Source organism: Protopterus annectens, chromosome 16.part0 (genome assembly GCF_019279795.1).
Source record: "Protopterus annectens isolate FY-2018-M chromosome 16.part0, PAN1.0, whole genome shotgun sequence".
Classification (NCBI taxonomy): domain Eukaryota; kingdom Metazoa; phylum Chordata; order Ceratodontiformes; family Protopteridae; genus Protopterus; species Protopterus annectens.
The window spans coordinates 609,829,738-609,846,557 of NC_056750.1; the positions used below are offsets into that span (position 1 = coordinate 609,829,738).

General features: G+C 43.5%; 1 protein-coding gene across 1 annotated transcript in view; it reads right to left on the reverse strand.

Annotated features, from left to right (window-relative positions):
- Window positions 1–299: 299 nt before the first annotated feature.
- Window positions 300–16,820, reverse strand: part of SEC16A (SEC16 homolog A, endoplasmic reticulum export factor) — a gene marked incomplete in the record, with an annotated part of 1,997,470 nt that continues 1,980,949 nt past the window's right edge. Inside the window, 1 exon segment of the mRNA XM_044058481.1 lies at window positions 300–1,554. Within this exon segment, the coding sequence (XP_043914416.1) occupies window positions 1,486–1,554 (69 nt within the window).

The following is a 16,820-nucleotide window of genomic DNA, read 5'->3' on the forward strand; positions in this document are numbered from 1 at the left end:
AGCTGTGAACACTAAACATAATTTTTACCATGCATTCCAGTAATTTTTCAAGTGAAACGTAATGCATGAGTTTTCATACTTTCATTTTAGAGTTCTGATGCAGAGTCCAGACTATATTCTAACACATGTTTAGACACAGCTTTAAAACGAAGGGCTACTACTGAAGCATGCCTGAAAGCAATAAATTAAACAATATGATGTTCACAAAGCTAATATACCTTTGTCAGATTTTCACAATCAACGTAAATGAAGTAATATGTGCTTAAATGTGTAATGCAAGACATTAAAGAAACGCGTGATTTGAAAGTGCTCCAGAGCTCAAAATAGTTTATTCATTTATGAATTTACATTATCAATATTTAGACACAATAGGAAAAATAGCAGCTCCCAGAATGGAGGAGATTTTCTGAAATAAAATGTGTTCTGCAGTCTACATGGAGATAGCAGCTTTGCTGATCTAGAAGCCAAAGTCTTAGCTACTTTCCAAAAGAATGAATAACACAAAAATATTACAGATGCTCTGGGGTTAGTGAAGCAAACCAGAGTTAGATTCTGTTTTACTAAGAAGGCTCAAGGTGTTTGCATATCTCACATTTTAAACTTGTACAGTTCATTAACTAGAGCTATGGAATCTGCCTTAACAGCACTTCTAAAATATTTGTATTATGACTTCAGCAACAGCCCAAAATATTTTTCTCTGAAACCTTTCTAGAGCGGCAAACCTGTTCCCGTGGTCCATTCTTATAAAAAAAAATTGAGTGGATGTTTACCATAACATGAGAGTTTCTTTAATACATGAAGTAATAAAACACTACTCCAGCATCTACCCTTTTCAGGCAAAATTTTTAGGTTCTTGTAACTCTTGAGCTGTTTATATCAGGGATCTTTTTTCTTTTATACTGGAAAGCGAATAGATTTATTGCACATTTTTAAGACAAGGAGTCCACTATTCAGTCAGTAAAGCAAACTATTTTACAGCCAAGCTTCTTTTTGACATCCTTTTACAACAAATGTGTGATATAAAACTACATACATCTGAAAAATCGCATTCAGCCAAACCCTTGTTTTACTCACAGTTTTAGTTTAAAATCCTGCATGTGGCTGTTGCATCAGTAAATATGGGCTAGAACCACTGTATGAGCTTTTTGATGAAGACAGTAATGTTTGACAAAATGTCAAAAATGCATACAAAATAAATGCAGGCAGCCAAAGGTATGGTACATTGTAATATTCAAGTACTGACAAAACATTGAAAAATTACCTTTGGTTATTTTGAAGTAAATTTCTCAAATGTCACTTCATATTCAGCAATGCTCCTCAAGAAAAGCCACATTAAAAGGGTTTCATAGTAATTATCAAAGTCATGAGGACTACTGAAGAAAGTCTCATTTATGAAAATCAACACGGTTATAGGAATAATTATAAATAATTTGTTGTGCAACTACTTGAAATGCAAATATCTCCAAAATAAAGGCAAAGTCCTTGCTACTTCATTGAAGGGTACTTTCTCTGTCCAAATCTTCCTAATCTTGAGTTTCCTGTTGGCGCCGATGGCTGAAAGAAAAAAAAAGTTAGTCAAATGCAAAATGTCAGCTGCAGTGGTGACAGACTACTACAATAAAGCTGGGGATATGGAGGCAGGCACAGAAAAAGAAATTAAAAGTTATGTATTTGCATTAGTAATACATTTGTACCGTCACTTCCTGCTTCATTACCACTAAGACTAAGGTCAGAAGGACTACTAACAGTCTGCCATCTAAAGTTTTCCCAGGCTACCTGGCCCCTCCCTATTCCCCTATCACACGTTAATGCACAGCAAGAAAAATAAAAAAGAAGTTATGTACTCACCATAATGTTCCATGTGAGTTGTTCATCTCACCTTCATTCTAACTGATGAGTCCGGAGCCGATCCTCAGCTCTGACTCGGCCAACTGCAAAAGCTCAAGGTCTTCAACCAGCTCAAGGCCAACTCCGTATCCCATGATGCACCCTGATCTTCCCTCAGATTTTGTTTGCTGCCTGACTACTTAGTAGTATAAATATGCCACTCAGCGAGTTGGATAAGGGACAATGCACCCTATAAGAAAGGAGAAGGACCTCAAGCAGACTCGATGGGGGTTGGAGGGTGGGACGTAAGAATGAAGGCAAAATGAACAACTCACATGGAACGTTATGGTGAGTACATAGCTTCTTTATGTGAAGTTGTTCTATCTCGCCATTCATTCTTACTGATGGGTAGCATCCCAAGCACCATCCTTCTTGGTGACTCACGGGAGAATATTCCTCAGAACTATGGAACGAAAGGAGGTCCTGTCCCTGGAGGCCTTGTCTACTTTGTAATGAGTGATAAAGGTACAAAGTCTTGACCAGATAGCTGCTGCATAAATAGAATTTAATGGTAACCTTCAGGAAAAAGCTAATGAGGTTGAAACAGCTCTAGTAGAGTGGGCCTTTATTTTATGTTGCAAGGGAGCACTTTGTGAATTATAAATAAAGGAAATGCAATCTGATAGGCATCTTGACAAGGTTACTTTAGTCACTGGGGCACCCTTCTTTAACTCTGAAAAGGAAAAAAAAGAGCTGATCCGTTGATCTGAATTGTTTCGTTCTATCTCGGTAAAATTGTAGTTGTCTATGAACATCAAGTTTGTGCAGCATGTGTTCCATCCTATTTGTGTATTGAGGAAAGAAGACTGGCAACTCAATAGACTGGTTAAGATTTGTCTCTGAACAAACTTTGGTAAAAAGTATGGATCAGTTCTGAGCAAAACTCTGTCAATATGGAAAATCAGATAAGGAGGTTTGATTGTCAAGGCTTGTAGCGCAGAAATCCTCCGAGCAGAAGTAATGGCTATCAGAAAAAATAGTCTTCTATGAAAAGAATTTCAAAAGACAGGACGACACTGGTTCGAAAGGAGGTAATACGATTCTGGAGAGAACAAAATTTAGATTCCATGGCATGACTGGACCTCTGATTGGTGGCCTCAAATGAATGGCACCTTTAAGAAAGGCTTTAGCAAGTTGATGCGACATCACATTGGAGCCTTGGAAGCCAAGATGAAAGTTTGAGATTGCTGCTAATTGAACTCTAATGGTAGCTGCAGCAGCTCCTTCATTGAAAAGCTTAGTTAGAAATTCCAATATACTTGGGATCAAAGCTAGATAAGGATCAACATCATTCTGAGAGGCCCACAAAGAAAATATCTTCCATTTGCTAAGATATAACTTTCTGGTGAATGACTTATGAGAGGATGTTATAATATGTTGGGCCTCAGCTGAGAGGTTGTAAATCCTGGCTATAGTGGGAATTGGAGCAGCCAAGCTGTCAATTTGAGGGAATGAAGAGAAGGATGAACAGCCCTCAATGAATGGGTCAACAGGTCTGGAACTGGGTCCAGGATCCAGGTTCTTCCAAGAGATGAGGCTGGAGGAAGGGGAAGGGGAAACTAAATTTGCAGAGGCCAATAAGGGGCTATTAGGATTATGGTCCTTCCTAGAAGTTTTGTTTTCTGTAATACCTTGGGAATCAGAGGGAAGGGCGGAAATGCATAAAGGAGACCCAGGGGCCAATTGTGCACCAGTGCATCCCTTGGGGCTTCCCCCGGTAGGGGAATTAGGGCAAAGAAGCTGCTGCATTTTGTGTTTGTTGGGGTTGCAAGAAGATCGCAGCAAGGCTGGCCCCACCTGTGAAATATCTGTTCCGCTACTTGTTGCTTTAGAGACCACTCGTGAGGCAGTAAGATTGCCCAGCTCAGCCTGTCTGCTATCACACTGGATTTCCCTGGGATGTGCACTATCAAAAAGCACTGGGAGAAGACTGCCCACTGCCATACTCTCATGGCCTCTCGACACAAAGGGTAAGATTTGGTTCCTCCTTGTTTGTTGATGCACCAGACCACTGACATGTTGTCTGCCTGAATTGTAATTGTTCCCAGAGGTAGAGAGTCTTGAAAGGACTGCAACGCTAGAAGTACCACTCTCATCTCCAGGACATTTATATGCAGATGAGCCTAGTGTTTCTTCCACATGCCTTGGGCTGTTCTTCTTTGATAATGCCCCCTCCCACCCAATCAAGGAAGCATCCGTGGTCACCATGGCTATGGGATTGGGTAGAATGAATGGACATCCTTGAGATACATGTTGAGGCGTCAGCCACCATTGAAGGTCCTTCTTGCACGTATTCATTATGATAATTTGGTGTGACAGTGGAAGATCCTGAAAGGACCATTGAGAGAACAGGAGCCATTGTAGAATTCGCATGTGCATTCGAGCGAGGGGAATGGGAATGACTGCTGCCACCATCGCTCCTAGCAATCTGAGTACCTTTGAGACTGGGGCTTTTTTCTTGGAAGCAGGTCTATTACTTGTTTTTGTCAGAGAGAAATTCTTTCTGGAGGCAGACAATGTCACTGAAACTGTGTTTAGTTCTGCTCCTATGAAGACAGCCTGTTGCGGTGGCGAAAAGGCAGATTTGTCTGAGTTGATGGTAATCCCCAATTGATTGCAAAGATCTGTGTCCCTTGCATGAAAAAGTTGATGCTTGGTGGTGGCAGTGAGGAGCCAGTCATCTAGATATGGAAACACCTGTAATCCCAACAGTCTCAGGTGAGCTATGACTACTGCCATATATTTGTCGAACACTCTGGGGGCTATAGTGAGACCAAAGGGCAGAGTGCGAAATTGATAACGGCTGACGCCTAGCTGGAAGTGTAGATGATCCCTGGATGGTCGGTCCATCTTTATGGGGTAGTACGCATCCTGAAGACCTATACAGCACATCCAATTATCTTTTCCCAGTAAGGGAAGTATTGACTGAAGCGTGACCATTCGGAACTTCATCTTTTTTACTGACTTGTTAAGTCTGCTTATGTCCAGAATAGGTCTCCAGTCCCCTGTTTTCTTTGGAACTAAAAAGAACCTTGAGTCAGTTCCGGATCCTCTCAGATCTGCTGGGACTGGCTGGATGTCTCTTTTTTCCAGCAACCTTTGGACCTCTAAGGCTGCTTGGTCCCTGTGACTGGGTGGAATGTCTGGGATTTTCTTTACTAGAGGGGGTGGAGTGGCAAAGGGAATTGAGTATCCTCTGGATATTATGCTTTGTACCCAGCTGTCTTTTATTTTTAGCCAGGCATCTAGGTATAAAGATAGGCATCCTCCGACTGCCTACAGAGATGAACAGTCGGGCCTCTTATCAGGAGTGCTGATAGGGCTTGTCAAAGAACTGGTCTCAGTCGCCCTGGTTCTGCGGACCCACTCTGCCGCGAGGGCGACATCTTCCATTATTACCCCCTCCTCTGCCAGTAGAGGGGGGGGTGTCACCACGATTGTTCTGGAAAGATCCTTGAGATGTACGGAACCATATCTTTCCACCTCGCCTCCCTTTGGGGTAAGGTCTATTCAGGGTAGAAAAACGTATTCCGAAGGCAGACAAGGTCTTTCCATCTTTTTCACTCCTGGTAAGAATTTCCTTTAACTTTGGTCTGAAAAGGGACGAACCGTCAAAGGGGGTGTTAACGAAGGAAGACTTAAAGGGTTCCGCAAAGGAACATAAGCGCATCCAGGAATGTCTCCTGAGAGCGATTCCTGTACCCGCTGCCCTGCTTGTACCATCAGCTGCATATGACAACAGCCACATGGAAGAGTTCACTATCGAATTAAGAGTGGAGAGCTGGGAAGTTACCTTGTCCTGAACTCCTGCAGCTACTGAACCCTGTAGAGTTGCCTCCTAGCTCATTCAGGAGATCCCTTTGTAACCTAGTAAAATGTGATGTAGTTCAGCAATCGAAGGAGGCAGCTGAACTAAACATACGCTTCCCGTATCTGTCCATAATCCTAGATTCTCTATTAGGAGTATGAACAGATGAAGAAGTCTCCTATAATTCCTTCTTGGTGGCAGCTGCCACCACCATAGCATCAACAGGTACTCCTTTAGTAAGGTAAAGTCTGTCTTGGGGACTACTTATAAATTTGTTAGGCCTCCTAGGACCAGGCTCCATGATGTCTGGGGACTTCCACATCCTTCTAGTGAATAATTTAAGCAACACATCAAAGGGCGGAGACATCCAAGAGGTGGAGGGTTCAGACCCGAAAGCCTTCAGGAGAACTGACTCATCATCAGAAGGATTAAGGGATTTCCAACCACCCCTTTGTTTAAGAATCTCCAAAACATCTGCAAAGGAGATATCTTCTGAGGGGGACCGTGGGGACTCTTCTGACTCATCCAAGTCAGTATGTGAAGTGACTGACTCCTGAGGGGAGTCCAGATGTTTCCTCTTGCAGAGTCACTTCCTAGGCACTTCTCAGCGGGGGCTTCTGTAGAGGTCTCGGAAGAACATGGCTCACCCAATGGAGCTTCCTGGGGCTTAGGATCTCTACGCTTCAATGGAGCGTGTGATGAAGAGGCAGACACCGGTGCTTTCAGGGAGGGAGCTGCTCAAACTGATGGAGTGGTCATCGGGGCGGACAAAGCTCTCTTCATAGCCTCAAAGGCCTCTCGGTCCAGAGAGGAATCTCTCGGATCCAAAGATCAGATGGAAATCATCTGCATCGGTATGTAGGGCTCCGAGCCAGAGGTCAGGGCTGAACTCACACAAGTCAATATCCCGAGAGGTAAAGTCGATACCGCCAAGCCGGTCCTACTAACCTCCCCGGACACAACCGGTGAATGTTGGCCCAGAGATGCCTCGGTCGGTGCTGAAGGTATCAGGGCAGTCGGAGCCGAAAAATCTATAGAAGGTGTCAGACCCAAGGGGTCCACAATCATCAGTTCCACGCTCTCTGGCTCTGAAACTTCCATGCAGATCGGAGGAGGAACAGAAGGTGTAGGAGGAACTAAGGTTGGCTCCGAAGCCCCCTGGGTCGGTGCCGATAAAATTCTTGCCAGCACTGGTATCTGTAGAAGCTTCTTCACCATGCGGTCCACATCCAAATCAGACAGTCTACCTGAGGCCCGTGAAGAATGTGACAAAGCCACCAACTGCAATACAGGGGACTTTAAGGTAGGAGATACTGGCTCCAAGGTCTGGGACTGGCTCCTAACTGTAATGACAGTCTGTTCCGAAGGCTGTGGAACCGATGCCGAAGCTTTACTAGAAGCTGATTTTGATGTAGGTGGAGTTTTTGTTGATTCCGTCTTTTTGGAGTGCTTGTCTGACTTATCCAACGACTTTTGAAAAGAGGATTTAAGCAGACCTTTATCCATTAATTTTCGCTTTCTTTCATGCAACACTCTTGAGCGGAAGGAGTGGCATATAGAACAGCTTTCTTGCAGGTGTACCTCGCCCCAAGCAATAAACACATTCAATATGGACATCTTACATCTTTTGCCCACATCTAGGGCATTTTTTGAAGCCAGACTTGGCTTATTCTTTCTCCTGCTGAGACATTTTCAACAAACCAACAATAGCAAACCCAGCAACAATAAAGAGTCACACAAAAGAGCTAGTAAAGCCTTGTGAAAAAAGGGATTTAAGAATTAAGCTTACAATGAAAATATTTATCTGCCCTGTATAAAAAGAAGGGCTGCAATTTCACACTAACACACACACACAGTATAACACCACTGATATTCAAGAAAAAAGGCCTTAAAACACAGCCACTAACTTCTACTATAATATTAGTATTAAAGAATAACTATGTGCCCTATAAAAAAGGAGGGCTAAAAACCTAATACAACACACTCTAATGTAATATAAGGAGAAAAAACTCCGTGCCCTGTGGAAAAAAAGGGCTATAATCCGTTAAACACACACTTATATAAAGAAGACAAAGAGAAAAAAGGGCCTAAAAACACGGCCACTAATTTCTCTGCTACTAAGCTAGCTCAAACAGAGATAGGGAGAAGAGAAGGCCTAAAAAAAAACAGCCCTAAAGACTAACAATTTAATCTAACTATTGAAAAGATCTAAATACAAAATACAAATTACCCTATCTATGCAAATGGCTAAATAACTATTTTAGCTAATATAACAGCTATTTTTTGTAAAGAAGAAAAGTTATTCACTGGTGAACGTCCGATAAAGTTGCAGAGGCAAACGAGATCTGAGGGAAGATAAGGGTGCATCATGGGGCAGGCAGTTGGCCTCGAACTGGTTGAAGACCTTGAGCTTTTGCAGTTGGCGGAGTTGGAGCTGAGGATTGGCTCTGAACCCATCAGTAAGAATGAATGGCAAGATAGTTACGTAACTACCACAATGATGGATTCTTTTTATCATAGTCTGATACAACTGACTGGAAATGCAATGTCAGACTTGATCCGGCCACTCTCTGCCTTCAGTTCCTGAACTTCTCTCCTCCCAAAATGCAGTTCCCACAATCTAGCCTCAGATCAAGTTTGCCCACAGCCATAGTACTATAACTCAAGCATGACTATTTAGAAAAAGAGTTGAAAATATGATAAAAGGACATGGGATAGACGGTGAGATGTCATATCAGACAGACAAGGATGAAAAGAGTCAAATGTTATGATAAAAACATATCTTCCATATCCTGTTTCAACCATTCAACCAATCCAATAGATGTGACAAAATCCCATGTTATCTTACTTCTTGGGTGGCATCATGAAAGGATAGCTTTCAGGACAGAAGCCACAGACCTTGACATTACATCCAGTCCAGTTTGTTAAGTTTGACAAAGGTATGCAAGACAATCCAGGTAGCTCTGCACAAACTTCCTCTACTGTAGAGCTTCTGAAAAAGGCAGCAAATGTAGCTATCAATCTGATAGCATGAACTTTTGGCATAGATGGCAGTTTTTTTTCTTTCTTGTATAAATAACTGATATGCTGTTTGATAACCATTTTGATAAGATTTATTTAGAAAATTATAGTCATGAACTCACCATATAGATCTGTACTGTCTGCTGCCGTCCTTCCTCAATGGATATGTCTTCAAATCCTACCACGGATCTGACTTCAGCCACTCAAGACTTTGTAGCCCAAGCTCAGACTCCTCCCCTTACCCAAAATCCACTACAAAGTCCAGCATTTCCTCATACAAAGTTTTTTGACAGAAAATAAAATGTAGCATCTTAGAATAAACAGTAACAACAACAATGCTATAAAAGATTATCATATAGATCATGCATGCTCAGAAACTGACCTGGTGCTAAAAGGAATACTTTAATGTCCTGGAAATAGGTCAGTTTGATCAACCAGTATAAACAAGTTCCAAAAACAAGCAGGGGATAAATGGAGAATTTGAGGAAGTGGAGAATTTGAAGGATGACAGAAGCAGACAACACAGATTTATCATTATGTTAAGTACATAACTTTTGTATCTGATGTTGACTTTTCTGTCCATTCCTCAATGGAGACAGAGCCCCCATCTAATATAAACCTTGGGTGGATTCATGGAAGGATATTCTTAGACCAAGTGGCTGCAGCAGAAATGTCATCAATAGATGCCCTGGAAAAGATGGCTGTAGAGGTTACCACAGGGGGAGCTTGACAGGCTTTGTTGAAGTGAGATCTTTCTGTATATGTGAGTTATGCAAGCAGAAAACCAGCTGGTTAAGGTGATTTTGGAAACACCTTGACCCTACTTGATTGTTGAAAAAGACACAAAGATGATTAGACTTTCTGAATGATTTAGTAGGGTGATTATAAAATCGAAGCTGCTTGTGAACATCCAATAAATGTAACATGTATTCTTTCTTGTTAGAACATTTCAGGGAAAAAAATGATTTTTATTTTGATTTAAATTTGTTTTGGTAGCTACCTTTGGTAAAAAGGAAGGACTGGTTTGAAGAGAAACTCTGTCCTTATGAAAAATAATGTACAGAGGTTTACATGAAAGGGCTTGGAGTTCTGATACCCTTTTTGTGAGAGTACCACCAACACCAAAGTTGTCCACATTAACAACTGAAGTTCCATCCTGACTGCAGGGTTGAATGGTGGTTACGTCAGTGCTTGAAGTAGACCAGTAATGTCCCAAGGAGTAGTAATATCTCTAAGGGGAGGCCTGAAAAGAAGGGCAAGTGTCAGAAAGGCCTTAGATAATTTCAGAGAAGAAATCTGTGGATTTGACTTTCTTCAATGAGGAAACTGTTAACAGCTACTAACTGGATTTTGACAGTAAATAGCTGGCACCATTCTGAAAGAGACAGGCTAGAAAGTTTAAGACTGCAAGAAGTGGTGCCAAAAAAGGGTCTAAATTTATTTCCATAGCCCAAACAGAGAACAGTTTCCATTTGTTTTCATAAATCTTCATAGTACATTGTTTCTTGGAGGAAGTAAGAATATGGATAACTTGGGAAGATAGCCTGGACTGACTAGCTATCACTGGAAGTGGAAAAACTAAGTGGTTAACTTGAGGATTTAAATGTTTGGAAGAGGCAGACTAAAGGGGTGAGAAATGAGATCTGGATTGGGAATCAGCACCCAAGGAGGGTGTTACAGATGAGGCCATAGGTAGGAGAACCAAAGTTGTTGAGGTCGGGGGGGGGGTGAATGAGGATTACTGTGACCTTCCTCTTCAGTGCTTGCTGAAGAAATTTTGGGATAAGGTGTTGGAGGAAAGGCAAGGAAAGGAGAATGGGGGAGAGGGCAGTGTGGAACATAACATACCTGGACGACTCCCCAGTGGGGGGATCAGGGCAAAGAAACTACTGCATTTGGTGTTTTGGGGAGAAGCCAAAAGATCACAGTATGGTTGGTCCCAGTGGTGAATAATTTGCTCTGCTACCTTTAGACTACAGGACCACTCATGAGGCGGGAAGAGTGATCTGCTCAAGCTATCCAATAGAACACTGGACTTCCCCGGAATATGTATTGCTATAAGTAAGAAACTGGAAGATATTGCCATTGCCAAACCCTCATGGCTTCTCAGCATAATGGGTAAAATCAGTTTCCCCTTGCTTGATAATATAAAAGACTACTGACATGTTGTTCGTTTGGAGAGATACCAGTCATTGAGGGAGGGAGTCCTGAAAGGCCTGCAACACTAGAAGGCTGTCCTTATCTCTAGAATGCTGATATGGAGATTGGCCTCGGAAGGGGACCATGTGCCTTGGACAGTCTTAACCTTGTAGTGCCCCCCCCCCCCCGCCAGTAGTAAAGTGTCTCTGGTCATACTGGCTTTGGGTTGCAGAAAGACAAATGGATGATCTTGTAATAGGGGATACGAACCACCAGCAGATAAGAGTCCTGCAAATGTTACTAAGACATACAGGAAAAGACACTGTTTGGCACTAAATAGACCACTGCACTGCTAGGGGCCACTTTAGTACTCATGTGATATCTGACAAGAGGGACTAAGGTGATGGAGGCTGCTACTGAACTCAGTAAGCGGAGGACCATTCTTGCCATTAGTTGATGTGATGAAAGGACCACTTCAGCACGACTGTGAAGTGTTGTTAACCTGCTTTGTGGAAGCTCTGCTCTCTGAGGGATTGTCCAAGTATGTTCCAATGAACTCCATCACTTACACTGGACAAAACTTTGATTTGTATGTACTGATTGTGACCCAGCTTCAAACAAGTTTGGAACAAGGAGACTCTCACATGGATAAATAGATTCCATGTAGGGGGAGAAATGAGCCAGTCGTCCACATGCAAAAACACTCTGAACCCTTGCAGCCTCAGATTCCCTGCTATCACTACCATGCATCTGGTGAATACCTGGGGGGCTGGGGGGGGAGCCAAATGGCAGGGCTCTAAATAGGAAATGACTGGCTCCCAGCTGGAAGCAGAAATACTTTCTGGATCACCTGTTCATCCTGACATGGTAGTAGGCTTCTTGAATGTCTACTGAACTTGTTCAATTGTTCACTCTCAGCAATGGTAGACTAGAATAAACTCTGACCATCGGGAACTTTGACTGCTTGCCATATTATGATAGGTGATGTGCAAGATTGGCCTGAGGTCCCTGGTCTTTTTTGGCACTGAAAAGAATACTGAGTAAGTTTTGGATCCTCGTTGGTCTACTGGGACCTCTTAGATGACTCTAGCAGGTTTTGCACTTCATGTGCAGCTTGTCTTACAGAAGGTGGAACATTTGATCACTTTTTTTTGAGCTTGGGGGAAATGACAGAAAGGGAATGCAATAGTCTCATGTTATTATCCTCTGCACCCATCTGTTATTTGTGATGGATATCCAGGCTTCTGGATGCAGGGATGGACACCCCTAGACTATCTTCAAAGAAAGTAAGTCAGGTAACTCTTCTGGAGTACTGATAAGGCCTCTCTGAGAATGGACCTCTGAAGCCTTGGGTTCTGTGGACCACCTTTGTCGCATGAGTGATGTCAATTGGTAGAAACCCCCCCCCCCCCATGGCTCATGGGTCTGTCCCCAGGAGCGTCAGAAGAGAACCCTTTGGATTTCCAGAACCACGGTTTCTTTTTTCCTTTTCTGACTGCTAGCGCATGACCTCTGGGGGTAGAGAAATGTATTCCAACTGTAGAAAGGGATTTTCCATCTTGATCACTTCTGGTTACTGTCTCTAAATTTGGGCCCAAAGAGTGTTGAGCTGCCAAATGGAACATTAATAAAGAATGTCTAAAACTGCTGCACAAAAGTCATACAACAGCATCCAGGAATGTCTCCTAATGGTAATGCATGTGCCTGCTGCTCTCAAAGCACCTTCTGTAGGGTTACATATAAAAGACATTGAGAAATCTGAGAAAGATTGAAGGGTGGCTAACAGAGTCCAAGGTTTTCTCATCTTCTACAGATGTAGACACAGAAAGGGCCTTGGAGATCTTCATGGTCAAATCCCTCTGAAATCTAGTAACATATGCCAAGTAGTTCAGGGCCCTCAAAGCAAAGGTAGCTGAAGTGCATGTCCGCTTTCCAAACCTGTCCAGTGCCCTAGATTTCCTATTAGGAGAATGTGTAGAGAAGCTTTCCTCTGCAAGCTCTTTTTTGGTGGCTGCCACCACTATTATGGAATCCATGGCAGGCCCCTTGCACCAAATCTGGTGAGCTTTTGGGGAAACCAAGTACTTACCTGGCTTGTGGGGAATTTGCTCAGTCACATCTGGTTCCTTCCAAGCCCACTTAAAGATGAGATCCACCATCTCATATGCAGGTGGAAGCAGCAGAGATGTAGCCAAGCCAGAGCCAAAGGCTTTGAGAAACGCAGACTCCTCCTGGAAAGGGGCTTCAGAAAATCAGTCACCCTTGTGTCTGAGAATTTTGAGACCTTCTCTGAATGAGGCATCCTCAGTGGGGTATCTGGGGGACTCCTCCCCTTCATCAAGGTCTGTGTCCTCTGTAAGAGACTCCTGTGCAAGTCTAGGTGCGTGTGCCTAATTGTAAACAAATGCTTCTGATGAGCTTTCATAGTGGGATGTTCCAGAGAAAATTTGGAAGAGACTTTAAACTCCCTACAGGAACAGATTTGATGCTCTTCAGGCCCTGCTGTCTCATGTCCACCAAATAAGGGTCAAGACCTAGTGGTGTTCTCTGGGGGACAGGTGGAGCCAAACTGGGGAGAGATGTCTGTTCCTCCAATCTGGACACTAATCTTTTGACAGCCTCGAAAACAGATGCTGAGGGAGATCCAGAGATCTCAACAGTGAGAGCCGAAGCTAGCGCACTAACAAAGCCCCTGAGCTTTACCCAGCTCAGATTTGAAGCTGATGCCAGTATGAGTCTGTCCAGCACTAAGATGAACCCGTCCACATGGATCAGGTTCTGAAGCTCTGGCTCAGAGACCCTTCTGGTTCAGACAACACTGGAGCCATACAGGTCAAAAATTCCACCCGAGTAGAAGATAGGCATATCTTCAGATCCATGGCAGACAAAGTCTGAGTGCTGCATGGATTCATAACTCCTGACTCCAAGAAACAGATCAAGGTTGGAGCAACTACTAAGTGAGGAGCAGGGCCTGGAACCGGGAGGGGCCACAACTGAATCTGCATCCTGAGAAGTTTCCAAATCATATGGTCCACATCAACTTCAGAAAAGCTCCTGGTTGAATGAACTGACCATCTGGATGAAGCCATGGAGGGATGTCTGGTCTGGCAATGGCTAGTCCTTTCTTGTAGAAAAGTTGATGGAAGCCAATGAGATACTGGCTCTGGAGAAAAAACATGGCTCTAATAGGGAGGGGTTTTGGCACTGATCAGGACCGGCTCTGAGAAGTGTCTCAGATCTGAAGTTTTAGACAATTCTGGAGCCAGAGCCAGAGATTACAAAGAGGAAGATGAATGGTCCGAAGAAATTTTCCTAGATTCCTTAGACTTATCCTTGGAGGTTTCCTCTCTCTTGGATTTGTTGGTAGCCTTTTTTAATAAAGGAGAAGCTTCAGTACCAGTTTGCTGAGTCATGGACATTTCTCCCACAGGGGCAGGGAAATGTTCCTTAAAGATCAACTTATTTTTTTTCTTTCTACAACTGCATGGATACCAAAAAGTAGTGCAAACATCAGACTGTTCATCAAAGTAGGAAGCTCCAAGACAGCAAACACACAGTATGCATCCAAGTTTGGCATCTTATGCCTGCAGGCCACACATTTTTTTAAATCCAGTTTACCAGACACTCTGGAGTCGCAAGAAAAATATCATTAAAATAAAACAGTTTAGTAGAAGTGGAAATTAAATAATAAAAAAAATTACACTAAATTTGCAATGCAATGTTTATTCGTAGAAACCTGGGAGTGCTGGAAAGGCATAAAGTAAACAGAAGGTTGGGGGTGGCGTGGGTAAGGGAACTGACAGACTGAATGCCCCTTGTTGATTATTCCTATGGGGGGAATATGAAGTAACTGCTGCATTTTGTACTGGCTGAGATTGCAAGACAATCCCAGCAGGGTGTGGCACGGTTAATGAATAGCTATAAGGACCATTTGTGCGGCATCAGATTTCGACTTGCTGAGTTTGTCCACTTAGCTGGATTTCCTCAAAATGTGCATTAATGGAAAGTGATGCAAATCCAATGTCCACTGCCATAGCCTCACTACCTTTCAGCAAAGAGAAAAGGACTTGGTTTCTCTCTGTTCATGAACCAAACTATTGACAAGATGTCTGCTTATACTAAGATGATCTCCAGGGAAGGAGGTCATGGAATGCTTACCACTCTAGGAGGACCACTCTGGTCTCTCTGTCCATACTCCTTGAAATGCCAGCCCCTCCAAACAGGAGGCATCCATGGTAAAGTACAGTTGTGTACACTTACCATAAATGTAGATATTCGAGTGTATTCACTGCTGCAGTCATCACATTTGGGTTATCTCTGCCAGGGTAGCCCTCAGTCGGCCCGAATACCAGAGGCTTAGTATATCTGCGTCGGTTGCTGTCACTTCAGGACTAACGTCAGGTTGTCAGTAGTATAAAGTAAGGCAGCCGATGCCATTACATCAGTTTTTCTTGCCCTGTCAGGAGCCCCCAAGTGGCAGCCAGGATATGGTGGAAGAACTCCACCAGTAGAAAGTAAATACCAAAAAGTTCCTTGTAATAAGAGAGAGAAAGGGGGATGGAGGGAGGGAAACCAGGACTGCAACAGTGAATACACTCGAACATCTACATTTATGGTAAGTGTACACAACTGTATTATGTTCTTTGTGTTTCACTGTTGCAGTCATCACATTTGGGTTGAGTCCCAAAGCTGAGCGAAAGGGTGGAGGCAGTCAAGAAGACTTGGGGCTGGCTAGGATGCACTGCAAGACTGCAGTGGCAAAGCCTGCCATGGATTTGGAGATGATAGGCAGGTGGTAATGCTTGGTGAAGGTATGAACAGATGTCCATGTTGCAGCCTCCGGGATGTCCCTGATGGGGACTCCTCTGAGGAAAGCTGTAGAGGTGGAGGTTGCTCTGGTAGAGTGAGTTCTGACCCCCTTGGGGGGGTGGGGTCCTGTGTTGCTTGTAGCAGAAATGGATGCAGTGTGCTATCCATTTAGAAATGGTTTGTTTGGATATGGCTTTGTCCTCTGCTCCTGCAACAAATATGACTAACAACTGATCAGTCTTTCTGAATGATTTAGTCCTGTCTAGATAAAATATGACCTGTCTGTGCACATCTAGAGAGTGCAGTATCCTTTCCCCCTTGTTTTGTAGGTTAGGGAAAAAGGTGGGCAAATGAATGGATTGGTTGAGAGCCACAGTGGACATCACTTTTGGCATGAAGGATGGGTTAGTCCTGAGGGAGACCCTGTTAGAATGGAAAATGATAAAGGGCTCTACAGCCATTAGTGCTTGTAGCTTGGATACTCTTCTTGCTGAAGGGACGGCCAGAAGCAAGGCCATCTTCCATGAGAGAAACTTTAATTCTACTGAAGCTGCTGGTTGAAAGGGGGGGGGGGGGCAGGGTGAGTTTCTCTAACACAAAGTTTAGGTCCCAAGCTGGGGTAGGTGCTCTTCTGGGTGGCTTCAAGTTGCTGGTCCCGCTGAGGAACTGTTTGATGAGGGGGTGTGAGAAAAGAGGTTGCTCAGTGCTGAAATGAGAACAGATAGCAGAGGCGTGAATTTTAATAGAGGAAAAGGATAGACCACTGTGTAGTAGGTCAGCTAGGTAATCCAGGATTAGAGGTAGGAAGGGCTGTGCCGTATTGGCTCCCTTAGCCTGGATCCAGGTGCAGAACCTTTTCCATTTGTCAGCATAAGACTTTCTAATGCTAGGGCATCTGGCCTCACATATAACATCTAGAACCGGTTTACTGAGATTGGCAGCTTATACAGTGATCAGGGAAGAAACCAGACTGCCAAATTGAGGGTCTACAATTGGGGATGCATGAATTCTCCTTCCCTTGGGGTCAGGAGTGTTGGGATCTGAGGGAAATACTATGGTGGCAGAGGGGACAGGCTGCGCAGCAGTGAGTACCAGTGCTGGCATGGCCAGTCTGGGGCAATCAGGATTGTCATTGCTTTTTCCTTCTTTATTTTGA